General features: G+C 45.7%; 1 protein-coding gene across 1 annotated transcript in view; it reads right to left on the bottom strand.

Moving 5' to 3' along the window:
• Window positions 1-26350, bottom strand: part of LOC311498180 (uncharacterized protein) — a 43353-nt gene that overhangs the window by 5545 nt on the left and 11458 nt on the right. The window contains exons 2-54 of the mRNA XM_084558652.1: window positions 25031-25198; window positions 24811-24902; window positions 24539-24660; window positions 24188-24350; window positions 23265-23387; window positions 21611-21724; window positions 21399-21527; window positions 21258-21305; window positions 20190-20231; window positions 19954-20016; window positions 19783-19857; window positions 19219-19302; window positions 19036-19092; window positions 18645-18698; window positions 18440-18493; window positions 18209-18262; window positions 18064-18117; window positions 17925-17978; window positions 17789-17833; window positions 16208-16261; window positions 13425-13469; window positions 13275-13328; window positions 13144-13188; window positions 13013-13066; window positions 12833-12877; window positions 12675-12728; window positions 12409-12453; window positions 12120-12281; window positions 11974-12027; window positions 11819-11872; window positions 11688-11732; window positions 11278-11331; window positions 11127-11171; window positions 10993-11046; window positions 10002-10055; window positions 9830-9883; window positions 9620-9727; window positions 9438-9527; window positions 9312-9365; window positions 8828-8935; window positions 8517-8624; window positions 8363-8416; window positions 8198-8251; window positions 6665-6772; window positions 6498-6551; window positions 6338-6391; window positions 6193-6246; window positions 6045-6098; window positions 5844-5951; window positions 4648-4701; window positions 511-564; window positions 358-411; window positions 82-135 (exon numbers count right to left, since the gene is read on the bottom strand). Of these exons, the coding sequence (XP_084414778.1) occupies window positions 82-135; window positions 358-411; window positions 511-564; window positions 4648-4701; window positions 5844-5951; window positions 6045-6098; window positions 6193-6246; window positions 6338-6391; window positions 6498-6551; window positions 6665-6772; window positions 8198-8251; window positions 8363-8416; window positions 8517-8624; window positions 8828-8935; window positions 9312-9365; window positions 9438-9527; window positions 9620-9727; window positions 9830-9883; window positions 10002-10055; window positions 10993-11046; window positions 11127-11171; window positions 11278-11331; window positions 11688-11732; window positions 11819-11872; window positions 11974-12027; window positions 12120-12281; window positions 12409-12453; window positions 12675-12728; window positions 12833-12877; window positions 13013-13066; window positions 13144-13188; window positions 13275-13328; window positions 13425-13469; window positions 16208-16261; window positions 17789-17833; window positions 17925-17978; window positions 18064-18117; window positions 18209-18262; window positions 18440-18493; window positions 18645-18698; window positions 19036-19092; window positions 19219-19302; window positions 19783-19857; window positions 19954-20016; window positions 20190-20231; window positions 21258-21305; window positions 21399-21527; window positions 21611-21724; window positions 23265-23387; window positions 24188-24350; window positions 24539-24660; window positions 24811-24902; window positions 25031-25198 (3791 nt within the window). The remainder of the gene's footprint in view (window positions 1-81; window positions 136-357; window positions 412-510; window positions 565-4647; window positions 4702-5843; window positions 5952-6044; window positions 6099-6192; window positions 6247-6337; window positions 6392-6497; window positions 6552-6664; window positions 6773-8197; window positions 8252-8362; window positions 8417-8516; window positions 8625-8827; window positions 8936-9311; window positions 9366-9437; window positions 9528-9619; window positions 9728-9829; window positions 9884-10001; window positions 10056-10992; window positions 11047-11126; window positions 11172-11277; window positions 11332-11687; window positions 11733-11818; window positions 11873-11973; window positions 12028-12119; window positions 12282-12408; window positions 12454-12674; window positions 12729-12832; window positions 12878-13012; window positions 13067-13143; window positions 13189-13274; window positions 13329-13424; window positions 13470-16207; window positions 16262-17788; window positions 17834-17924; window positions 17979-18063; window positions 18118-18208; window positions 18263-18439; window positions 18494-18644; window positions 18699-19035; window positions 19093-19218; window positions 19303-19782; window positions 19858-19953; window positions 20017-20189; window positions 20232-21257; window positions 21306-21398; window positions 21528-21610; window positions 21725-23264; window positions 23388-24187; window positions 24351-24538; window positions 24661-24810; window positions 24903-25030; window positions 25199-26350) is intronic.

Below are 26350 nucleotides of genomic sequence, written 5' to 3' on the forward strand. Positions count from 1 at the left end.
AGGTGAAGTGAGAGCAGGTCGACCTTCAGACGCAGCTAGCATTCAGAAGTTACAACCCAAAGACTTGTTTCTAACTCTCACCTTCGTTCCTTTCAGGCCTGCTTTTCCTTCCTTTCCGGGTTTCCCCAAGTGGCCCTGAAGAACAACGTTTTAAAACATCTTAGCCCAAATCTGTCACACAGGTGCACTCATGCACAAACACACAAACACACATAAATACTGTGAGTAAGCATTTAGAGAATACATCAACATCAATCTAACAGGGGAGGATGTCTTAATCTCCTACTTAATCAAACCCGAGATAGAAAATAAGAGATTAAGAGTGCATCAGTGGACAAAAGACAAAAACAAACAAACCCTTCGTCCAGGAGCTCCAGGTGGTCCGGGTTCCCCTGCTGCTCCTGGTGGCCCCTAATAAATTTAAAGAAACAGGTTTGATGGACGGATATTATGTTACAGCAGCTTTCATTTTTGTCAATTAAACTCTTTTAAGAATTGTGTGAAGCTCACAGGTGTTCCCGGGTCTCCTATGTCTCCTTTAGTTCCAGGGAGGCCGTCTATACCCTGATGAGGACAGAAAAATGAAGGTAAACAAAAACATTACAAGACATTACAAAACGTGACATTTTGAAAACGTGATATCCTTTATCCTCCTTGAACCGTCACCTTATCGTGGTGGAGGAGTTTGAGTGTCCTAATGACCCTAGGAGCTATGCTGTCCGGGGCAATTTGCCCCTGGTAGGGTCTCCCAAGGCAGACTGGTCTTAGGCGAAGGGCCAGACAAAGAACGGTTCAGATGACCTTTCATGAAGAAGACCAAGAGGAGAACGTGTACCCGGCCCGGAGGGTTACCGGGGCCCCACCCTGGAGCCAGGCCTGGGGCTGGGGCTCGTGGGCGAGCGCCTGGTGTCCGGGCTTTCGCCCATGGGGTCCGGCCGGGCCCAGCCCGAACGGGAGACATGGGCTCACCTCCCTGTAGGCCCACCACCCGCAGGAGGAATATGAAAGGTCCGGTGCAATGGGGATTGGGCAGCAGACCAAGGCGGGGGCCTTGGCGGTCTGATCCTCGGTTATGGAAGCTGGCTTTCGGAACATGGAACGTCACCTCTCTGGCGGGGAAGGAACCGGAGCTTGTGGAAGAGGTTGAGCGCTATCGACTAGATATAGTCGGCCTCACCTCGACACATAGCGTCGGCTCTGGAACCCAAGTCCTCGAGAGGGGTTGGACCCTCTTCTTTGCTGGAGTTGCTCCGGGTGAGAGGCGGAAGGCCGGGGTGGGCTTTTTGCTTGCCCCTGGACTATCGGCCTGTACGTTGGGGTTCTCCCGGGTGGACGAAAGGGTTGCTTCCCTGCGCCTTCGGGTCGGGGAACGGGTCCTGACTGTTGTCTGCGCATATGCGCCAAACAGCAGTTCAGAGTACCCGCCCTTTTTGGAGTCCCTAGGACGGACGCTGGATGGCGCCCCGACTGGGGACTCCATTGTCGTGCTGGGAGACTTCAACGCTCATGTGGGCAATGACAGCGTGACCTGGAGGGGCGTGATTGGGAGGAACGGCCTGCCTGATCTGAACCCGAGTGGTGTTCAGTTATTGGACTTCTGTGCGAGTCGCAGTTTGTCCATAACTAACACCATGTTCGAACATAAGGTTGTTCATCGGTGCTCTTGGCACCATGACGGCCTAGGTCGTAGGTCGATGATTGACTTTGTAGTCGTATCATCTGACCTGCGACCGTATGTTCTGGACACTCGGGTAAAGAGAGGAGCAGAGCTGTCAACTGATCACCACCTGGTGGTGAGTTGGATCAGATGGCAGGGGAAGACGCCTCGCAGACCTGGTAGGCCCAAACGAGTAGTGAGGGTCTGCTGGGAACGCCTGGTGGAGGAACCTGTCAACATGGTCTTCAACTCCCACCTCCGGCAGAGCTTCAACCGCGTCCCGGGGGTGGTGGGGGACATTGAGTCCGAATGGGCCATGTTCCGCTCCGCCATTGTGGAGGCGGCTGTTGCAAGTTGCGGCTGCAAGGTCGCTGGTGCTGGTCGCGGCGGTAACCCCCGAACCTGCTGGTGGACACCGGAGGTGAGGGGAGCCGTCAGGCTGAAGAAGGAGGCCTACAGGGCATGGCTTGTCTGTGGGTCTCCTGAAGCAGCTGACCGGTACCGGATGGCCAGGCGGTCTGCGGCGAGGGCAGTCGCTGAGGCAAAAACTCGGGCGTGGGAGGAGTTCGGTGAGGCTATGGAAGAAGACTATCGATCGGCTCCGAAGAGATTCTGGCAAACCGTCCGGCGCCTCAGGGGTGGTAGGCGGCAACACGCTCACACTGTTCTCAGTGGGGGTGGTGAGCTGCTGACATCAACTGAGGATATAGTCGGGCGGTGGAAGGAATACTTTGAGGAGCTCCTCAATCCCACCAACACGTATTCCATAGAGGAAACGGAGCCGGAGGGCCTGGGGTTGGACCATCCAATCTCTGGGGCAGAAGTCGCCGAGGTAGTAAAACAACTCCGCGGCGGTGGAGCTCCGGGAGCGGATGAGATCCGCCCTGGGTATCTCAAGGCTCTGGATGTTGTAGGGCTGTCTTGGTTGACACGCCTCTGCAACATTGCGTGGACATCGGGGGCAGTACCTCTGGAGTGGCAGACCGGGGTGGTGGTCCCCATTTTTAAAAAGGGGGACCAGAGGGTGTGTTCCAACTATAGGGGGATCACACTCCTCAGCCTCCCTGGCAAGGTCTATGCCAGGGTGCTGGAAAAGAGGGTCCGGTCGATGGTTGAACCTCAGATCGAGGAGGAACAATGCGGTTTTCGTCCCGGACGTGGAACCATGGACCAGCTCTTTACCCTCACTAGGGTGCTGGAGGGGAAATGGGAGTTTGCCCAACCAGTCCACATGTGTTTTGTGGATCTGGAGAAGGCTTACGACCGTGTCCCCAGGAGCATCCTGTGGGGGGTGCTCCGGGAGTATGGGGTGGATGGCTCCTTACTAAGGGCCATTCAGTCCCTGTACCAAAGGAGTGCGAGTTTGGTCCGTGTAGCCGGTAGTAAGTCGGACCTGTTCCCAGTGAGGGTTGGACTCCGCCAGGGCTGCCCTTTGTCACCGGTTCTGTTCATAACTTTTATGGACAGAATTTCTAGGCGCAGCCGGGTGGGGGAGGGTGTTGTGTTCGGTGATCGGAGGATCCCGTCCCTGCTTTTTGCGGATGACGTGGTCCTCTTAGCTTCATCGAACAGCGACCTTCAGCTCCTGCTGGGGCGGTTCGCAGCCGAGTGTGAAGCGGCTGGGATGAAGATCAGCACCTCCAAGTCTGAGGCCATGGTCCTCAGTCGGAAAAGGGTGGATTGCCCACTCCGGGTCGGGGAGGAGGTCCTGCTTCAAGTGGAGGAGTTCAAGTATCTCGGGGTCTTGTTCACGAGTGAGGGTAAAAGGGAGCGAGAGATCGACAGGCGGATCGGAGCGGCATCTGCAGTGATGCGGATGCTTAACCGGTCGGTCGTGGTGAAGAGAGAGCTAAGCCGAAAGGCGAAGCTCTCAATTTACCGGTCGATCTACGTTCCAATCCTCACCTATGGTCATGAACTTTGGGTAATGACCGAAAGAACAAGATCACGAATACAAGCGGCCGAAATGAGTTTCCTTCGTAGGGTGGCCGGGCTCAGCCTTAGAGATAGGGTTAGGAGCTCGGACATACGGGAGGAGCTCAGAGTAGAACCGCTGCTCCTCCACGTCGAGAGGAGTCAGTTGAGGTGGCTAGGGCATCTGGTAAGGATGCCTCCCGGACGCCTCCCGGGAGAGGTGTTTCGGGCATGTCCCACCGGTAGGAGACCTCGAGGCCGACCCAGGACACGATGGAGGGATTATATCTCTCGTCTGGCCTGGGAACGCCTGGGGGTTCCTCCGGAGGAGCTGGCGGAAGTGGCTGGGGAGAGGGCTGTCTGGGCTTCCCTGCTGAAGCTGTTGCCCCCGCGACCCGGACCCGGATAAGCGGAAGACGACGACGACGACGACGACGATATCCTTTATTTCTCAAAGGAAGCATGGCAGTTCCTAAATGAGAACACAAAAATCTGTGGTCGTGCCGCGTTTTCATCTCTAATTTGGATGTCATTTAGTGATGCCATAGTTTCTTCTCTCTACAGGCCCTGTCAAATCCTACTTAAAGACTCATTTAGGGTACTGTGGGACTAGATGCCGTAACTTAGGTATGTACGCTCTGTAAAACGCCACCCAAACGCTAGTCGGCGCTGTGTCTTTTCTGCCAGTCGGGTTAATTTTCATTTCTACTTCCTGGTTCACTTTCAACAATGGCGACTGAAACTTTCGTTGAAAGGGACGAGTCGCACAAATGTTTGTATCTCCGAACCTCCTCAGTTAACCTTTCTTGGATGTGTTCCATCTGCATTGATCCAAAATAATCAATTCGAGAGCGGAAACATGCTACTACCAAGCGGACCAATCACAGCTCTTGTGGTCTGCCGTAGTGACCGTGACACGTAGTTACATTTCTGGGGAGGTGCACGTCAGACTACAGCGTTAGGGTGCTCTGGAAATGGGAAACAACGTGTCTATTTACGGCCAACAGAATGTGATCATGTGTCATAAAGGAAAAAGAAAAATAAGGGGAGATAAAGAAGAAAACAAAGACACTCACATTGGGTCCAGCCTCTCCCTGCTGTCCGAGGTCACCAGTCACTCCTAAAGGACCCTGTGGAGACAGAGAGAGGGAGAGCGTGAGCTGGCACAACATTATATCTTATGATATATATGTTTAAATCCTATACTGTCCTACAACGACAGAGAGCAGTAACTACAGAAGCAACAAAGCTGAGACAGTCTAGTTGGTAAAAGTCATTGATAATAAAGCCTATATGCGAATTAACATATGAAGATACCACACAACCGCACAATACCTCTAGATAATATTCAGGTATCTTTTGTTTTTTCCCTTCCTGTCTGATACCGATCTTTTAATATTTAGTATCAGCTGATCTGATCTTAAATGATCCTCCCCTTGAGATTCATAATGTGTTCTCTACTACAGAAATGGGCCGGTCATCCAACATTATAACTCCACCGTAACCCTCTCTGCAAAATTTTCACCTCGCCTCCAGGAAACTTTTCTCTTCTTTTAAATGCAGAGTTCAGTGTTTGTCGTTGTTTCTGTGGAGCCTTGTCTTAGTTTACTTGGCATATTACGTTTGCTTTTGTTTTTTTTGGTGGCGAATCAAGGTGGTTGTATTGAGCAAAGACCTCCTACTTTCACCTTGCCAAACATCCGCACTGCATAATTTATACATTTCTGTCATTTTCCACAGTAAAATACTGTTTAGTCACGTGATTCTAGGCGTTCTTCTTCTTGTACTTTGATTTCTGGCAGCTTTGACGCTAGCCGGACGCCTCTAAACAGAAGAAGTTGTATTCTTCTTTGTAGTTTTTTTTGGCTGCCTGGGCGCTAGTCAACAACTGTGACAGATTGGACTTGGCTGAAGCCCAGTACCGATCTAATCATTTTAAAAATGACTGGATTGGCCCCGATAACTTTCTCCAGACACCAACTGGGACATCCCTGCTTCCAGCACAATCATTCTTTTTGGTTATTTATCGCCCATAGCTCACAGAGATTAAATGTATCTCCGTTTTTCTAGCCGTTAGTCTATTCATATTTATACTGATATCAACATAACAAAAAAAATAATGTACAATTTAATATTTAAACATTTGAATGTTTGAATTCAAAGGTAAGATAAAGACATTGCATCAATTGCACTGTCCCAGAATATAAAATTTGAGCTAGACATTTGTTTTTTAGCTTTAGCTGTTGTATAAAGAAGTCAGAATGTCTCTCACAGCGTTGCCCTTGGCTCCGTCCTCTCCTGTGGTGCCCCTGGCTCCTGGAGGACCGGCGGCTCCTGAAGGGCCGGTATCTCCCTTCTCCCCCTGGTCGCCTTTTTCTCCCTAAAGTATCGACGGGGCACAGTTGGTGATTATGACGGGTTGGGGTGACGAAAACAGCAAGAGAGGCTTAAAAGTGAGTAATTTTGGACTCACTATCCTTCCTGGAATACCGACTGCTCCAGGGTCACCCGCCTCACCATCCTCCCCCTGAGAGAGAGGGAAATGGTGTGTCAGGAATACAGGAAGAGATCATTTGGGAAGTGTGTTATTATCTAAAAGGTGTAATTATCCGTTTCTTTACCTTCTCGCCAACAACACCTGGCTGTCCTACCATTCCCGGTCGACCGTTCGGCCCCTGTGCAGCACAGATATCGAGGTATTTATTTAAGAATTTAAAACAAGTGCTTGACTAAATGAGGATCCATAAATAAGCCTCTGAGACTTACCTGTCCCCCAACAGGTCCTTGAGAACCAGTCGGGCCTTGTTGCCCAGGAGGACCCTGAAAATGTGTGACGAGGAAGTGATAGCATTGAGTTTAACATCTGAGTGAGGGAAGATAAAATGCTGTGCGGTACTACTGATCTTCAAACAGGATATGAACTCACCATAAGACCCACGTGTCCACTCTCGCCCTTCTCTCCTGGCAGGCCGGGCATGCCCTTGGAGGAGACGTTAAGGATTAGAGGATTAGAGGGTAGAATTCAGTGTTCCCTCCGTCTCTTCAGAGGACATCACTTCAAAGGCGTGCACACTGAAAAAATACAAATCTCACCTGTAATCCTATTGGTCCTTTCGAGCCCTTGAAGCCGCGGAGTCCCTCGTCTCCTTTTGGACCGTACATGCCCTGCTGGCCCCGGGGTCCCAGCAGTCCATCCAAACCCTGATACGCAGGTAGGAGTCAGCAGTGAGTGTCTGCATGACTTTGAAATGAACTTTAAGTTCTAAAGATTTTTTTGGATCCTCAGGTGGACTCCACTAACCCTTCATCTACACCCGTCATGTTCCAAATTTAGTATTATTACAGTTCGTTTTTTATCAGCTACCTGGTTAAGCTTCCTTTTTCGCTAACTAGTTATCATGGCTCGGTGCAGAAAAGTTTTTTTTTTTTTTAAAGAAGTTCGAGATTTTTTTTGACTTAACCCTTTATAGGGCACTCATTGAAATACTCATTGAAACCCTACAGTGTTTTTGCAGGGCATAAGACTTCTTTACCTTTTCATGTAGAAAATCAAGGTGAGTGAATTTATCTTATATGGTTCCTCGCTCCATAAAGGGTTAAGCTAATCTTAAAGGGGAATTACCGTTTTTTACAACCTGGACCTTTTTTCTAAATACGATCGTTTACTCACCCATATAACTTTGGTGTCATTTGAAGTCGTTCGGACGATATTTAGATCCGCGTATATCCATATAGTGGGAGTGATTGGGGCACCGAAACGCAGCCTCTAAATTACGCATTATCTGCCGCAAATATTTTCCCGACTCTAAGGTTGTGGACGACGACTTTGTTTATGATGGACGTCCTCACCGTTTTGAGCCAGAGTATACGGATGAGGAGCTCGTTCAAAGGAGGATGCGGAGGCAGAGAGAGGAACAGCTGGCCAAAGAACAACAAACCGCTGCACGTCCGCGAATAGATAACAGGTAACTCTGGACTCAACGAGGAATAGCACTAGTGTATCATAACAAAATATTGGTGAAATGAATGAGTTTCACGGCAGATAATGCGTTATTTAAAGGCTGCGTTTCGGTGCCCCAGTCACTCCCATTATATGGATATATGCGGATCTAAATATCGTCCGAACGACTCCAAATGACACCAAAGTTATATGGGTGAGTAAACGATTGTATTTTATGCCAGAAATAAAACAGTAGTTCCCCTTTAAGCATGTACTTGGAAAGTCCGGTTCAAGTGCCACTGCCTGGGACTCACTGTTTTAAATAGTTACAGGGTGGCACACATCTAAATAAATAATAATAATATTAATTAGTGGAAAAGGTGAGTTTGTCTCCAGTGAACCTTTAATTAACATTGTAGAGTGTCTTGCTTTTAAAATCTGAACAGAGCATAAATCTAAAGACAAAACTTAGCTGTGTCCTGGCTACAGATTCATATCTAACAGACTCTAAACAACAACAATAAGGACAACAGTCAGTGTGACAAACAGCCTCTGACTGGATCTGAACTGACTTCAACTTTTGGGATTCACAGACCCTTCGTCATATTTGGGTTTCAGTGCATTTCAAGTGTTTTTCAAGAAACTGAACAAATGTAGACAGATTACAAAAAGAGAAGCTGCCTCACCGGAAGTCCTGGCTGACCAACAGGCCCCTGAATTCCTGTGGGGCCTGGAGGCCCCTGTGGGGAGAGAGGGAGAGAGGGAAAGAGACAAGGATTCGGACATGATCAGCATCTCTCCTGTTGTAGAGTATAATCCATGATGATGTATTTTTCTCGCTCCACACTTACTGCTTCCCCTTTGTCTCCTTTGCTGCCTTTCTGTCCCGGTCCTCCCTGCTCACCCTGTGGACACACACACACACACAGAGGACACAACTTATTACCACAGCACAAACACACGCTCGCATACATCCTCTCGGACTCATGGACACATGCTGTTTACCTTATCCCCATCATCTCCTGGATGTCCTGCAGGGCCAACAGCTCCGACCATCCCTACAGGTCCCTCATCCCCGTCTTTACCTGCTGGTCCAATCGGACCCTTCTCTCCCTGGGACACAAAAGCTCACATTTAATATGTGTTATGCTGCATACAAAGTATAAATGCACACAGTGTTGCTGAATGTTTATATGTGCTAAAGGAATAGTGCTAATAACATGTAGCATCACTGAAAACTAATTAAGCCCAATGGGAAGAATATAATAAAATAACTACAGTAACATATATATAAAAACAACTCTAGATGTAATTACAGGTTCCCCCTTCTCTCCCATTGGTCCAGGTCCTCCAATTGCTCCAGCCCGACCAGGCTGCCCAATGGCACCGGCGGGTCCTGGTGGCCCCCTCTCACCCGTCGACCCCTGCAGACAGGAAATATGGCAAGTTGGAGTCTCAGTATCTCACCCTGGATAAGTTGCCAGTCTATCGCTAACACAGAGAGGCAGACAACCGCTCACACACACACACACACACCTACGGCCAATTTAGAATCACTAATTAACATAACGAGCATGTCTTTGGAGGGGAGGAAGCCGGAGTACCCGGAGAGAACCATGCAGACACAGGGAGAACATGCAAACTCCACACAGAAAGGCCCAGTCGGCCGATTGATTCAAACCCCTTCTTGCTGTGAGGCAGCCACTTTAAAACTTTTAAAACATAAAAGTAAATAAAACATATCTTAGAAGGCATACTGACTATGAGCAACAGAAAGAACAGATATTTATTATCACTCACTATGGCTCCTGAAGTCCCACTAGGTCCTGATCCTCCTTTCAAACCAGGTGGTCCCTGAAAACATCACACATTAGTATTATATCATGTCTTATATCATGTATAATACTAAGAAAACAGATGTGTTACCATAATTCCAGGAGCTCCTCTGCTCCCTCTGAATCCTTTCAATCCTGTAGGACCATTCTTCCCAGATATCCCAGGTAAACCTGGATCCCCCTTAGAGGCAAAAATACATCATAGTACCATTAAAACACAGACGATGTCTCTGTGGGACGATACTGATCACTGATTTGAGCATGTGGACCAACCTTTCCACCTTCCTTGCCAGCAGACCCAGGTAAACCATGCTCTCCAGGCACACCCGGTGCTCCTGGGTGACCTCGGTCTCCGGTTGGGCCAGACTCTCCCGATTTGCCCTGAAACATCCATGAGAGTGAGTGGACTGCACCGATAAAACAACGAAGAACGAGGAAGAATAATTACTACATCACAGTACAGATTCACATGGACGTGCCCACCTGTGGCCCCACAACACCTGAGGGTCCTGGAGGTCCCGTCTTCCCTTGGAATCCCTGTGATCACAGAAAGAGTTGTTTAAGGGTGAGGACTTGGTTTAAGGGTTAGAATAAGGTTTAGGTCAGGGTTAGGCTCTCTATCATTACAATCGTGACCTCTCTTGACTTCACTCACCGGCTCTCCTCTTTGACCTGGGTGACCTGGAAGTCCATCCTTTCCACCTGGACCCTACAACACAGGCACAAACAAGTCTCTCAAGACCAAGGTCAGACATGAATAACACCTAAAAAATCTGCTAAAAAATGAGTGGAACTATTCAGTTTCCAGCACATCACCAGCTTCTCCTGCAAGTGCATATTTTGTACTTTATAATGTATTAAATTATTTATAACACTGCAGCATAACTCAGTTTTTTTAGCATGCACTGCGCGTTAACAAAGGACTCTAAAACATCCCCCAAACATCTCCTGCTCCAAGTCTGTCGTCAAAATGTTCTCTGTTTCAAATCGGGGCGAACTCCTGCACATCTAAGAACGCGACCAAGATAAAAAGGGCTCAGACACTCGGTAATTCAAAGTTCAGATGTAAGGCCATTGCGTGCTTTGCAAATGCAACGGCCACTTCACCGTGCAAGTACCCTGGGGTTCAGATGGGTTTGGAAACAGCCTCATACCCACAAGACACAGCAGTTATAAACAGGTTGAACCATTGAGGGAACTTTGAGTTTTGAGTCCGTGTTCTGTCTGTTGCTGTTGTTCTGTACCTTGTGTATTTCTGTTTGCAAATAGCAGCAAGTGAGTACAAGTTATGTCTGCTGGATAAATATTTCACATTTTCATGGTATATAAAAGTACACATATGCACGGGAAGGATGACAAACTAAAATGTGGGAAACATGCAGCAAGCATCACATCAAAATAATAATATAAAACAGTTGCAAATCTTTGTAGTGATCCAAAAAGCCACTCCACCAGTTGCATGCTGGGTAAAGGACCTATTTAGAACTGGAGATGATCCGACATCATTAATTTAGCAGTAAAGACTGTGTTTTCACTTTTAAAAGCTTTGTTTCTCCCCCCAAAGAAGATGAGTCATTAGAAGGAGTGGAAAAGTGGAGATGACTCACACTTCATACGAAATTAAATGTCCATGTTTTGTCACTCACACTTGATCCTTTAGGTCCTGGCTCTCCATTCCTTCCTTGCGGCCCTTGAGGTCCCTAAAACATAAGCAGGCGTTGAATCAATCTGATTATATATCATTTGATATTATATAGATATATGATAGTGTTTTTCGTACCCTCTCTCCAGGAGATCCCGGGGGACCGTCATGTCCAGATGCACCCTATGAAAATATAAAAGTTATAGAGAATATGCAGGCAGTGATGGACAGACATGATGAAGAACTGCAGTGGCAGCGTCACTAGTGGGTCAGAGGAGAGTCAGCTGACCTTTTCTCCTGGTTTCCCCGTAGGCCCTTTAGCCCCCCTGGCACCTCGAGCACCCTGCCAAAGAAGACACATGAAGACAAAACTCAGGTCGAGGCCATGAACTTGTGCTGACCTGAGAAACGAGGAGCGTAGTCAAGCTTATCCAAGCTTATCATGTGTAGTATATCTCAGCTAAATGGCAATTAGCATCTCCTGACACCGTTAAAACTTTGTGGAAGTTTTAAATGATAGGTATAAGTGCAATTTAGGTTACAAAAGAATACACATGAAAGAGCGATTCCACAAGAAAACCCCACAGTTACAGCAGCTAGCAGCAGAACATCAACTGTGTTCATTGATCCAAACTTCAAACGGTGCAGGTGAAACAACTTTTGTTAAAAACACAATATGTGTTTTGGGACAGCACTCACATTTGAACCCCTCTGGCCTGCACCTCCTGGTTGTCCTGCAGGACCCTGCATACGGCGCAAAAGCAGGAGATTAAAGCGAGAAGCTGAATTTCCTGAGATATTAACGTTGAGATTTTTGAACCTCTACTCACTTTCTTCCCTTTCTCTCCTGCATCTCCCACCGCGCCAGGAAAACCATCAGACCCCTGGAGAGGAAGAAGGTATAGACAACTTTGTATAAATTATATGAACTACACGTGTAACCTACTTTAACTCAATCAGTACTTTTTTGTTTTATTTTTTCTACCTTTGGCCCTTGTCGACCTGGATATCCTGGTAACCCTGGAACTCCTAGTTTCCCCTAAAAAAAATATAGAACTTAATATTTAATGCAATGTGTTTCACAAGAACATTAGGTATAAAATGTGTTGGCATTTTTAATCGGCTGTGTACCTTCTCCCCAGAAGTACCAGAAGCACCGGGGTCTCCCTGAGGACCCAGCTGACCTTTGGGCCCCTCAGGTCCGTCCTCACCTCGGTGACCTGGAGCTCCATTGTCGCCCATGTCCCCCTTTACTCCCATCTCTCCCTTGGCCCCCGGGAAGCCATCCTCTCCCTGCAGATAAAGGTAAAAGGGAGGAGACAAGATAACAGATGCTACACATCTATCAGTGAGGGTAACAGGATATTTTCAGACAGCAAAACATCCAGAATATGGGCAGACTGTACCACTTTTCTTTTACCTTCTCTCCTTTGCTTCCCTTTAATCCCCTGATTCCATCTGCCCCCTGTCAAACACAGAAAACTGGTCAACAAGAAAGACTATCACTGGCTGTTCTTAACTTCAGAATGAGATAGGAAGCATATTAAACATTTATCACCATATTACGCAAATTGAGTAAATCTCTTAGTTCAGAATACGTCAGAATACTTCTTTTGTCTTTAGTGTTCACGAAATATACAAATGAACGGACTCCAAACCAATATCTCCTGTTTTTTCAGTTTCTACCTTGACTCCTCGTTGTCCGGGGTACCCAACAGGCCCCTGCACTCCCAGAGGACCCTATAAAAAAAGAACATGTCGACATATTATGATGTGCGTCCGTTGCAACAACATCAACACAACATGGATCCACTGCATGAAATGCAAACAGACAACAGACGTACCGGCAGTCCCTTTTCACCTGGAGTACCTTCCCTTCCCGGGTGACCCTGTTGACAGGAAGGTATGTTAATATCTGCTGGTAGGCATGTGGCTGTCATGTAAGGTTAGCTTTAGAGTCTAAGGAATGCATTATGTCAACGGGATCCTCAGAAATGCAGAAATATAAGTATGCATGTACTCACCGGAGGCCCATCGTTGCCAGGCAAGCCCTGCATCCCTTTCTTCCCTTGAGGCCCCTGTGAGACAAAGATCAGTCGATCAATCCAGACTCCTTCCCCACAAAGGTAAAACAATGCAACAGAAACTCTCTCACCTTCTCTCCTGGCAGCCCTACCAACCCTTGGGGACCTGGGAAACCCTGCAGGAGAGATGGAGCGTTGGCATTTCTATGGATGCATGTAAACAAATGAGTTATTTTTGTGACTATGGGTTTTCTGCTCGTACCAGGATTCCAGGGTTGCCTTGCTGTCCAGGTGCTCCAGTGTCTCCTGGCGGTCCCTGTTACAGAAAAAAAAAAAAAGAGAAGAAGCAGCGATGTCACAGGAACCACTTGGATATGCAGTTCTAGCATCGACTTCTTTTTATCATACTCACTATGTTTCCCTTTGAACCTTGGACTCCGTCAATTCCTCGAATGCCCTGTGAGAAGAGAAGGGCACCGGTTAATGAAAGAGATTAATTTGTCTTTGTCCTTGAGTATACTGTACTTATATGATCCTTGCTATAACACATTAAAGGGGAACTACTGTTATTTACAACCTGGACCTTATTTCTGGCATAAAATACGATTGTTTACTCACCCATATAACTTTTGTGTTATTTGTAGTCCTTTGGGAGATATTTAGATCTTTGTATATCCATATAGTGGGAGTGATTGTGGCACAGAAACGTAGCCTCTAAATAACGCTTTATCTGCCGCAAAACTTGTTCATTTCACAAATATTTTGTTATGATACGCTAGTGCTATTCGCCGTTGAGTCCGGAGTTACCCGTCATCATCTGGGGTCTGCAGGTCAATCTACAGAGCCCGGATGATGTATTCTGACCTGGATAATGTCATCTCTGATCGCCGTGTGCACCCCCGACGGTCGGGGTGTAATTTGCTACTGCTATGGTTCATCCACAAACTCAGAATCGGAAAAATATTGAATCATGTTGCAAAAAAACTAGCAGTAATGCATTATTTAGAGGCTGCGTTTCAATGCCCCAATCACTCCCACTATATGGATATACGCAGATCTAAATATCCCCCGAAGGACTACAAATTACACAAAAGTTATGTGGGTGAGTAAACTGTTGGATAAGGACATGTATAAATTACAAAATACTACCAAGGAGTTGGTTCAGGTGTAATTGCAAAGTTAGACAGTGGGTCTGAACATACCTGTCTGTTTAATATTGCACAAGAGTGAATATTGCCAACCTCTACACTGTCAAGAACTCCAAATTCCTTCACCTTAACTAGTTGTTAACATGGTAATTTTTGGTTATAGTTATTAAGTTAATTATTAATCAGAAATCCAAATTGACAATTTAGTATATTTTATGAGACTGTTTTGATTGATTGGCTATCTTTTCCCTTCTTAGAAGGGTGGTGCCCCGAGGTGATCTGGTAATTTAGATCCAATTATTTAATAATAAATCATTATTTTTGATAATTATTAATTATTCATGATAGCCAAACCCCAATATTGAGTGCCTTAGTACCCAGGCACAACAAAACGATCGTATTTTATGCCAGAAATAAGGTCCAGTAGTTCCCCTTTAAGAACTAATGAGACACTGCAAAAAGACAGGATAGTTCCTTTCATAGTTCTTACAACTCTTGGACGAAACACTCCTATTTTATGCCTGAACGATGATGGATATATTAAAGGTCACATACTATACCCATTTTAAACAAAACAAAGTAAATTTCACATGTTTCCAGAACGCGTATTTTGAGTTTCAGCTCAAAATAGCACAACTATTGTTCATTCTTCTGTACCTGTTTGCCTATTATTTTAGCCCTGTCCCAAACAGACTGTTTCTGTACCCGTAGCTTTAAATGCAAATGAGCTGCTGCTGCAGTCCACGCCCCCTTTCTGGAAGAGGGCTGCCCCTTTCCTGCTCTCCTTGAAAGGATCATTCAAATGCAGTGGTTTTGATTGATGGAGATAGTTAGGAGAAGGGTTGCTGGTGTTTTCTCATATTTTGTGAATCTCTAGTCACACTGGAGACTTAGGAAAAAGCTTTAAAAATAAAGTGTATTTTACACAAGATGTCCCCTTTAATTGTATTTTATGGTTTGCATTTTCTGTTTTTCTGCCATATGACCAATAAAATTCTTAAATTCCTGACTAAAGACCAAAAAAAATAAAAATAAGTCCACTGCCCAATACTAAACAGAAAGTTTCTGAGACTTTCTGAGTTAAGCGAGCCCCTTGGGACAACAACTAAAACTAAAAACCATTATCCACACCATTGGTTTGGATGGGATATACCACCTCCTTGCTCGAGGCCTTTAATGCTCAATTAACCAACATCAAGCGTAATTTAAAAATGGAATTTAAACAAAGGGGCGTCATTGTGCTATCAGATGCAGACAAGCACGAACTGGTGTGAAAATATATACAACACCGACATGAAAGAAAGTGCTTCAGGTGTTTGGAAATGCGGTGCGTCATCTGGCAAGCAAACACTTTTCAGGTGAGATAAGAATTACATGACATCATGTTAACAAACGGAGAACTGCTGTAGGACTGAGATATCATCATGTGGGGTTATATATTATCCGACAAGATACGCCGCAGCTGGATTCGTGTTGCCTGAGAGAAGAGCAGCAGGATGATCATACACAGAGCCGCCCCGCCCTATACGCAGAACACGCGCAGCGCGTGGGGCCCCGCGATCCATGGGGGGCCCCATGTCGCACAAGATGACGCATTTTCTAAAAATGCGCAAAGGACGCGCAGCGCTCCGGCGGCGGAGAGACCAGCGCGAGCGCTCCGCTGGTCCTCCCAATCCAATAAAAACAGCCCAAACCACGAAGTTGCCACCTATGGAAACCTGTCACACTCCCCCGCCGGACATAAACCAAGTAGCCCAATTTTGTGGAAAAACCGCCCAATCTGGCAACCGTGAGTACCATAAAGAGTCAGCCCGAGGCAGGAAGAAACGGTGCTCGTCATTTCTTTACACGTGTGTGTGTGTGCGCGTGTGTGTGCGCGTGTCTGGTGGGGGGGCCCCAAAAGACATTTCTGCTTAGGGCCCCAGTTTGGCCAGGGGCGGCCCTGATCATACATATCTTATGTTGTTTACTGTTGGCACGAGTAGAGGTTAACATGTGTGCAGCTATGAATGTTGCATGTATGAAGAAGAGCAAAGGTTACACTCACCGGCTGGCCTGGGGGACCAGCACGACCTCTGGGACCGTTGAGACCTCTGGACCCCTGAAACACACAGTTAAACACAGTATAATCAGATGTTACAGCAGGAATTGGGTTGAGCGATTTTATGCATTTCTTGAAACTTGAACACTTTGGCTTTCAGCTCCATCAAGCATTTACTAACAATTAAGGTTCACTGTGGGGTTAGGGTTGTAATTATTCAGGTTAAAATCAGAGGGTAAGGTATCTACAGCGTCAATAAGAAACCTTATACATGTAGAAGAACAGCGCCTTGGTATTTATTTGTCTGTGATACGGTAACAGGCATGCCTAAACTGTAATGTAAGTGTGCCGTTTGACAGATTTAGATCAGGAAAATCCCTAGGTTTGATTTCTGACATGGATCATGCTGGAAAAATTACCACATTGCACCTTAATAGTGTCTTTCAGTAGTTCTGCACTAATGGAGGTGAAGTGTTAAACTGAGTTCAGAGATCTCTTTTAGAGCCAACGAATTTAAAGGAACTAATTTAAGCGGAGCTCGATCCAGCTGCGCTCCCACGGTGAACGCTACAGGAAGTCTTTCATACCCTACTCTACCCGGCTGTATAACAACTCACTGTTCTGTTAAATATAACTCCATCCATATCATTACACCTTACCTTTATCCTTCCTATGTATATGTGTAGTGTATATTTACTCCTATTTCTATCTTTTTGTGCATTTGTTATACAATTTATTTCTAGGAGTGGGACTTTAACGCGTTCATTACGATGAATTAATTGCAAAAAAATTAACACAGTTTGTATTCCAAACAACGCAGAACCTTTGTCAGTGCACGATTTCCTACTACACCGATTAGACTGATGCACACGTCAGAGCTCGAGGAATCAGATGAAAGTGCGTTGCTAGGACTGATGGAAGGCAAATTTTATTTTTAAAAAAACTACCCTATGGAAGCCTTGATGAAAGCGGAGTTTTGTGCAAATTGTGCAAAAAAAGAGTTTGCATACCACCTAAGCACTTCAACACTACGGTATCATCTAAATGCAAAGCATGTTGCAGTGAGCACAGAAACCACCGGAGCTGTTAGCGCTAGCAGTCCCGGTCCGAGTACGGACACGACGCGTCTGCAGCCCAAACATTTTATTTATTTATTTTACCATTTAAGTCAATACTGTTCTGAAAAAAATACTTAAAAATACTTACAGTGGCACTTTAACCTTAGGTCTGTTCAGTTTTGGCCAGGGATATTTCTTTCTTTTTCTACTGTTTTGAAATGCAATTAAATGCATTTTTCCAGACATTAAAAGAGCTTGAGTTTACAATATTCCTGTCTGTGTCTATTATTTGATTTAGTCGTCCACTAAAATCCATTTAAATGTGAACAAAGCCTCTAATTAATTCGATTTTTATTATTACTATTTTATTTTATTTTAACCCCTATTACAGCTAGTGTTTTCTTTCATGTGCAACTGAGCTACGGTGACCGAGCAATTTCCCTTGTGGATGAATAAAGTCTAACAAAGAAACTGACGCTCGTGTGTGAAGTAAGTGCTTCTTATTTATGTCAGTGCATGAAACACTCACAGCATCACCTGGTTGTCCTCTGGGCCCAGGTGGCCCCTCGGACCCCTGTTAAAAAAAACAAAAAACAAAAAACAAAACACAAACGTGAAAAACTGCATAAACACAACCACCTGCATAAACACCTACAACCTCTCACCTTTTCTCCCGGCTCTCCTGTGTGACCTGTAGGGCCCGGCTTGCCTCTGTCCCCCTGGGAAATAACACATTTTAAGATGACAGTCTGTGTTATTAACGATCCACTTAACAGCGCTCACTCATTTAGCACGATCGCTTACTTTATGTCCTTTGTTTCCAGGGAGACCGGGCAGGCCATCGAACCCTCTATCCCCCTGAGAGAAATATAAAAAAAAATAAAAGTAGAGAAATGTGAGGTCATATTTTACAGCGACAGAGACGAGCGTGACTACCGCATCTGCTCACCTTCGCTCCGGTCTCTCCTATCGCACCGCGGCCTCCGTCTGCACCCGCTCGACCCTAATAAAGACGAGCACACAAAGGCAGGCACGCTTGTAGATTCCTCACTGACACGGTGTCAAGTTTACTAGGTGAACAGTCCATCTCACGGTCATTACAAAGAGCGAGCAAATAACGGCACGTACAATAGTAATGTGATTTATTTAGAAAGGATTTTATTAAAGCAAACTGCCTCACCCGTTTCCCAATCCGTCCATTCTGACCTGGGATGCCTGGAAGTCCCGCAGGGCCCTGGGGAGAACAGGTGAGAGTGAAGGGAAGGGGGGAAGAATTTATGAAATGCCGCTGAAGGTTGAACCGCGTTGAAAGAGACGAGCTGAGTCTCCGGAGGTGTTATCCACGGGAATGGACGTTGCTATGACAACTAGCCCAGCTAACTTACCGATGGGCCCATCTCGCCGCTGGTCCCCTTCAGACCCGAGGGACCCGGAACGCCCTGAGAAAAACAAATTTGAGAGGAGTATTTTATCACATTTATATTAATTACTTAGGGAAAAAGCCTTATATGTGGATACTCTACAGGTTTAAAAACCAAATAAACGTATAAAATACATAAATAAACATTTAAATTGGGTCTTCTAGGGATATTATATGATATATATTTTCCTGTTTATATTTAATGTACAGTTTGTGGTGTAAAAATACACAACTGTAACCATAGGAAAGAAAATAAGCATCATTCGGTGGCACTAAGACAATACTTCTTTGGGATGAATTGTGTGTATGCTCACATGTGTTTTAACATACACACCAAACCTAAAAAAATGACTCACCAGGGGTCCAGGTCTTCCCCTGAGGCCGAGCGGTCCCGGAGGTCCCTTCATAGCCAGCTAGAAGAGAAGGAAAGACATGGAGGTGTAAGGTTTTTATTTAATCTTCATAGTGCAACTGTTAAGTAAATCAGCTGCGTTTAAGATGCAGAAGTGGTATTTCATATTTCACATGTCTGTGTGCACCTTGGTCTGCTGCAGGATGGCCTGAGCCTGAGCCTCCTGTGCCGAAACCACTGCACCTGTCTTTGGGTCGCCGCCTGACTGGAACTGCACGTCGAAAAAAAAAAAAAGACACCACATGCTCTTTAGGCAAACTCAATACCCCACCTAGTGGCCGTTACTCTGCACTGCTGATCAGGTTTTGCACAAGTAGGCACAGGTAGGAGACGAATAAAAGAAAGGAAATGAACAAATAGAGAGAAAAACTGGATGTTGAATGCGTCTGAGGTCTGAGCGTGAAGACAAGTATTCTGTTCAGAGGCCTTTGCAGTCACCTGATATCAACCAAACTAATTAACCAGACTACAGCTGACGGACATCGCGTATAAACTGTGCAGCGATGTTTAGTTTCAAATGTTTCAAAGGCAAATGGGCTAATTAGCCGGTCCATTTCTCAGTGATGACATTCAAATATTCCCCATTTGGCCCCGGGGCTTTGTTAAGTGTTAACAAGACCAAATAACTGCTGCAGCAACATCACTGCCGAGTGCGACGCCTCGGGGGTAAACAGCAGTATCTTCGAGTTACCGGTATGAGCATGATGTTTCCTGGGGGACCTGGTATCCCGTCAGCACCATTAAGGCCCGGCCGCCCTGGAGGACCCTGGGAGAAGAGAGACGTGAAGACAGTTATGAAGGGGGTGCCAGAGTGTGCTTTTGGCTCGGCCTCTCAACTCAGCACACAGAGGGTATCCCTCACCAGCTCTCCGGGGTCTCCTCGGGGTCCCACTGGTCCTGTGATTCCAGGAGGCCCTGGCTCTCCCTGTAAACACGAAGATAAAAGGTCAGTCAGTGCAGAAAGATGGAAACTCGTTGCAATTGCTCTTATGTCTGCGTTTCCCGCATGCAAAACATGTTCGTTTGCGTCTGTTTTTTACCTGAATACTAAAGAAAAACATGTTTCAAATTACATGTCATGCAGTAAAATCCACTAACCTCAGGCCCCGGGGGCCCATATGGTCCAGTAATCTGTGTTCCCTGCAAAAGAAATCACACAAGAAACCTTTTAAAAATAAGAAAGAATAGAGCGGTAACACACAGGATCAGTACAAAATATTAAGTTAAGCAAGAAAATACTCCAGAGTCAGTCAAATAAAAGGAGAATAATTCAAATGTATTAGTTCTGGGTTGATAATGCTCACGTTATTGCACACTGGAGATACACCGCGATACCATATTATACAGGTTATATTACTGCAGAGTATTATATTAAAGATATTGCACGTGAAAAATAGTGATTTCAGTTCTGTTGTGGCACTGGGAGCACGGTTTATATAGTCTGACAGCAGCAGGACAACCAGAAATATACGGTGCATCCAGTATGACATCCCCGCCTTTGTATGTGACTAACCAGAGAAATGTAAACTCATTTTGCAGGTCCTCGACATTGCTTTAAAGCCACGGTGCAGGACTTTTACATTTAAATGACACATTCAACCTTTTAGGCCAATCAGCACCAGGTAGATCTCTCTGAATTTGGCAGTACACCGGTGATTTTAATGCTATGGCAACAGTCCTGCGCCGGTGCACTGTTAGCAAATAGGTTTCACATCGACCAGCAATGACGGATTCACCACTGCTGCAGAGAGTAGGGACTGTTGTGGTGTAGTAGACTATAGAGGAACGTTTCTGATGTGTCAAATGAAAAAAGAAACTCGGCGTTCACTGGAAGGATCACAAACATGGATTACCGTTGGCGTGAGAGTTATCTATCTATCTAGAGTGTTAGATTTACTGTGTTTTTATGACTCCTTCCGAACACAAGCCTGGGACTTTCCATAGCTAGCAGGCACATGTGTTGACAGTGTTGGTGTAATTAATCTGATGCCAGGAAGTAGAGACAAGAGTTCTGCACTTTACCTTTAGCAAAAAAAAGAAATTTAACTAAAACATCATACAATTTTATATTAGAACAAATAAATATGAATTCATTCATTCTCCAGTTTTGATCAGGAAACTTTGCCATCCAATACCAGCCTACCAGTGTGTGTGTGTTTTTCTTACCGGTCCCAAAATGCCTGGCTCTCCTTTCTCTCCTTTCTCCGGTAGATCCTGATGAGAAAGACACAAGCAGCATTAATGTACGATGAGTTTTCTCTTCCTTGTTACTTTACTAAGAATGAATAAGAGTCTTGTTGTGGCCACCTGTGCGTTGAGAGAGTACTCCCGCTCTCTCTCGGCCGGTCCGTAGCGCTCATCGTACTCTTCCTCGTATTCATACTCGTTCACGTGCTCGTAACCGGTCGCGTTGTCGTAGTCTTCGTATTCTACGATCTGTAAAGCACACGAGAGCAGAGAGGAATGATGAAGGACAGAACGTAAACACAAAAAGCCCGCTTCACGCCGCTCGGTCTCACCTCGTACTCGGTGACGTTAGAGCCTGCCGCCACGGTGGAGACGTCGTCATAGAGGTCACTGTAGTCGAACTCCTCAAACTCCTCCACCACATGTTTCTTAGGTGTTCTCTCCACCTGATAAATAAAAGAACCAAAACAGATGACAAAAAGCCCCGACAGTTTGAATAAACACGACTTTCTGAGATGAACCTGTAAAATGACGGATCTATAAAGAACCACCGTATAAAACGCACATCCTCCGCAAGCCTGTGAGTCTGAGTGATCTGTTACATGACGAATATCATGTAAAATTGTGGCACAGTCTGCTCTCAGCACACCTAAAGGCTTGGTATTTTTATTTTGGCTCCATCAGACGATACGAAACGCTCAATTAGAGCCTCCGTTCAGTGATTTTTTGTCGGTGTCGGTGTAAAACAGGAACCTCTCCGGTGTTTTTAGCTGTAAGCCAGATGATAAATCAAACAGCAGCAGCAGAGGAGGGAGGAAGAGGATTTGAAATTTTTCCCAGAAGCGTGAAGCACTGGCACACGCAAACCTGGCAAAGCGCACCGAACCACAAAGCCATGTAATGTGCTTTGCTCCAAGAGCGACGGAGACAGAGAGCTCAGCGGATACTAGAGGCTTTTATAACTTTATCTAAAGATGGAAGTAGTAGAGTGTGCAGTATGCGCCTGAGAATATTTAGAGTGTGGCAACTAATTAGTGTGGAGCAAATTATCCAAATTATCCACACAATACACCGATCAGCCACAACATTAAAACCACTGACAGGAGAAGTAAATAACGTCGACCATCTTGTGACAGTTCAGTGTTCTGCTGGGAAACTTTTGGACCTGGCATTCATTTGTGTGGATGTTACTTAGACATGTAGCACCCACCTAGACAAGACCAGACACCCCCACCCCATAGGAATAACACGCTGCAGCCTGACACAGGCACACACACAAAAACACTTTAGGAACAACTCAAAAAACAAGAAGAACAGCAGAAGGTGTTGACCTGGCCTCCAAATTCACTAGATCCCAAACTGATCAAGTATCTGTGGGATGATCCACAGAGGCCCCTCCCCTAAATCCAAAGAACCCAAAGACCCCCAGTAACTCTATTTTGTTACTAGACACCACAGGACACCCTCAGAAGGTCCATGTCCATTCTCTGATGAGTCACAACTGTTTTGGAGGCACAAGGGAGACCTACACAATATTAGGAAGGTGGTCATAATGATATGCCTGATCGGTGTTTAGTACTCTTCCATGTCAGGTCATTGCTAATCATTTGAGATCAGGGCTCAAAGGGAGCACGTTATCTCATGCAAAAGGGGGCGCGAGCATCCTGAATTGTTTTGGAGACACTAGGTAATAGCAGGAAGGTGGTCATAATGTTATGCCTGATCGGTGTATATATGGCTGTCACAAATAAACCCTTCATCTTTCTGTCAGATGTGCTTTCTAAATACCTGTAAAGTGTTCCTCTGGCGTATGTCCTTGGGGGGACCCTTCCCTTTTTAACGCAGCAGTTATAATTTACAGCACTCAACACCTGAGATGCCTCACAGTGTGTTATGTGTGGAACGGCGGAAAGACTTCACCAGGATTTAATTGCTCAACTCTCTTTCTGCCTTCTCTTTTGATTGGCTGTCAGCAGGGGGACTTACCTCTTCAGCCTCTGTTAATATGCTGTCATAAGGTAAAGGTGAGCCACAGTCTGGGATGTAGTCCTGACAGTACGTCTCCGCTGCTCGGGGGTCGCCGACGATCAGCAGCTGCTGGATGTCTCCCTGCGCCACAACACCAAACGTTAGTTGTTTCATTAAATGAAGTCACACGTCGCGTTAATGATGTCAACCCTGCACTGTATGTCATTGATTTGAGGACAGTGCAGTGCATATCCACATCCTTCTGTCATGTCTCTATCTTTGACTGTAAGCGTTTTATTTAGCCGGATCAAAGTGATTCAACCGGTTGTGGGTTTGTGTTTTTTCTTTAATCGCTGCTCTGCTGTTAATCGTCTCCAGAGCTTCAGTCTCAAGCGGCGCCAGCACAAACTCACACACACAGTAACGCACGAGGGAGGGAGTCCAAGCCAAACATGGGCTGGGAGTTAAGCAGATGCACCAGCAGACATGACACAGAAAACAAAAATGGTTACACTTCACAAGGCAGAAAACACAACAGAAACTAAACTCACAGAGGCCTACAAAGATTTACGTGTTAATGTGAAGAGTTCAAATAATAAATGTTTATTTTATAGAAGTTTGCTGCAGAGTTGAAGCGTTGTAGTTTAGAAACTGCACCACACCCTCAGAACCACTAGAGGGCGCGGTAGAGAGACAAGCCTGTACCGTTTGATGGACGAATCAAACAAGCAGCAACAAGCAGAGACACTTCCTCATCACACAAAAGAATTTATTGTGTCTTCTTGTGCAGGTTTCTTCACTTTTTACAAAACTAAAAATGAGTTTACTCCAAACAAAGTGAATGTTTTGCTGCACCTGCATCAAGCATCTGCAAATTTCCCAGCTCATGCACGCGACTAAAAACGTTTACCCACTGCATTAAAGTCTCAGTTTAGTTTTACCTCAAACACGCCCTCGTCCAGCAGGCGCGTCCCGAACACGGTGACACCCTCGGTGCTGACGTGGGGGTCGTGATCTCTGAGCAGGTCCAGGGTGTCCACCTTCTCGCAGTCCAGGTACAGGGTCACCGATTGGCCCTCCACGCTGTAGGCTACTCTGTGCCACCTGGCAACAAGGAGAGAAGAAGGAAATCCTCCTTTAGATCTCATTTTTTAGTTGAAAAGTTTTGTTAGTCAACCTGTTTTGTGTTCCTCTGCATATATATACTGCAAATAACAGTCATTTTGCATCACCTCTGCAACACTAACAACAGCTTTAATGTGGTGGGTGCCGGTGCATGTGTAGTTACCCACTTGCCATCAGCCAGGTTGATCTTCCTAAAGGTGGGGTACAGTTCTGGAGGCGGCTGACCCCTGTGGTCCTCGTACAGGAACACAGGAGAACGGCCGACCTCTACGCCCAGCTGCTGCGTCCCCTGAGAGAGAGACACAAGAGGACGGGATAAATTATCTCGGGCAAAAGGAAAAAGTATATCTGTAGGAGTCTCTATAATATTTATGAAAAAGAGACAAGATGGTGAGTGACAGAAAGCAGAGAGATTAAATAAATGATGTAGGTTGCGTACCTGTGAGTCATACAGGGAGAGGAGAAAGACCTGTGAGCTTTTGACAGCTCTGACTGTTGTCATCACTGAGAAATTCGCAGGGAACGGCGAATCTGAGGGGGGAATGCACACACACACACACACATACACACACGTTGAGTCCTAAAACTCACCATTCAAAGTGACACCCAGTTATTTATTATCAGGCCGAACAAGCCCACAGAGCCGTGTTGATAGTCACCAGGGAAGAGTTGCTTGGTGGGCGCGCTCAGTTGAATCTTCTTGTCAATTTTGAAGGAGAGGTCCGTCTCCTCTCGTCCCTTCCTGCTGGTGCACAGTCCCGCCTCCAGAGACACCCCCTCCATGTCCTCTGACAGCTCCAGGACCTTCAGGACGTCAATGGGACTAGCTGCAAGAAAAAATCAGGATCAGTTCAGGATAATTCTATCCCGTCCTCTTGTGTCTCTTGCATCTCTTTCTTGTGTCTCTTGCAACCTGGTCACAGGTTCACAGAAGAACACAAGAACACTATACACCGATCAGCCACAACATTATGACCACCTTCCTAACATTGTGTAGGTCCCCCTTGTGTCTCCAAAACAGTTGTTACTCATTAGAGAATGTTGTTGTTAGTGGGGGGCCTTTGGGTCCTATGGGTTGAGAGGAGGGGCCTCTGTGGATCATCCCACAGATACTTGATCAGTTTGGGATCTAGTGAATTTGGAGGCCAGGTCAACACCTTGTGCTGTTCTTCATGTTTTTTTAGTTGTTCCTAAAGTGTTTTTGTGTGTGTGTCTGTGTCAGGCTGCATCCTGCTGGGGATGGCTGCTGCCATCAAGGAGTGTCATTTCTATGGGGTGGGGGTGCCTGGTCTGGTCTAGGTGGGTGCTACATGTCTAAGTAACATCCACATGAATGAATGCCAGGTCCAAAAGTTTCCCAGCAGAACACTGAATTGTCACAAGGTGGTCAATGTTATTTACTTCTCCTGTCAGTGGTTTTAATGTTGTGGCTGATCGGTGTATTGTGTGGATAATTTGGATAATTTGCTCCACACTAATTAGTTGCCACACTCTAAATATTCTCAGGCACATACTATACACTCTACTACTTCCATCTTAAGATAATTTATAATGTTATAATGTCAAAATGTTATGGCCGATCGATGTAGGGTTCACCAACATTTTGTACAAATTGTCTCACTGGGTCTATAAACTATGCTGCTTGTTGTGTATAGGCTGTGCGTGTATGTGTGTGCACAGAGAACTTCATGTGAGGTAGGATGAAGCTACTGAAATGACAAGAAGAAATTTAAAAAAAAAAGCCTAACTTATGACCATCTCTGACAGTAATCGTTCACATTTCATCAGAAGCAAGCTGGCAAGCACAGCACACAGCCTTGCTTGGAGCTCCAGACGCAGAAAAAAAAAAAATATATCTTTTATTTACTTAACACATACCCCAACAGCTACTGTCAGTCATAACAGAAAATGATGCAACACACTCTTTACAACATGAACACAATAAGAGTACAGTGAGTTTGAGGTACACTGTCACCATT

The sequence above is a fragment of the Chelon labrosus genome (genome assembly GCF_963514085.1).
Source record: "Chelon labrosus genome assembly, chromosome: 2".
NCBI classification, from domain to species: Eukaryota; Metazoa; Chordata; class Actinopteri; order Mugiliformes; family Mugilidae; genus Chelon; species Chelon labrosus.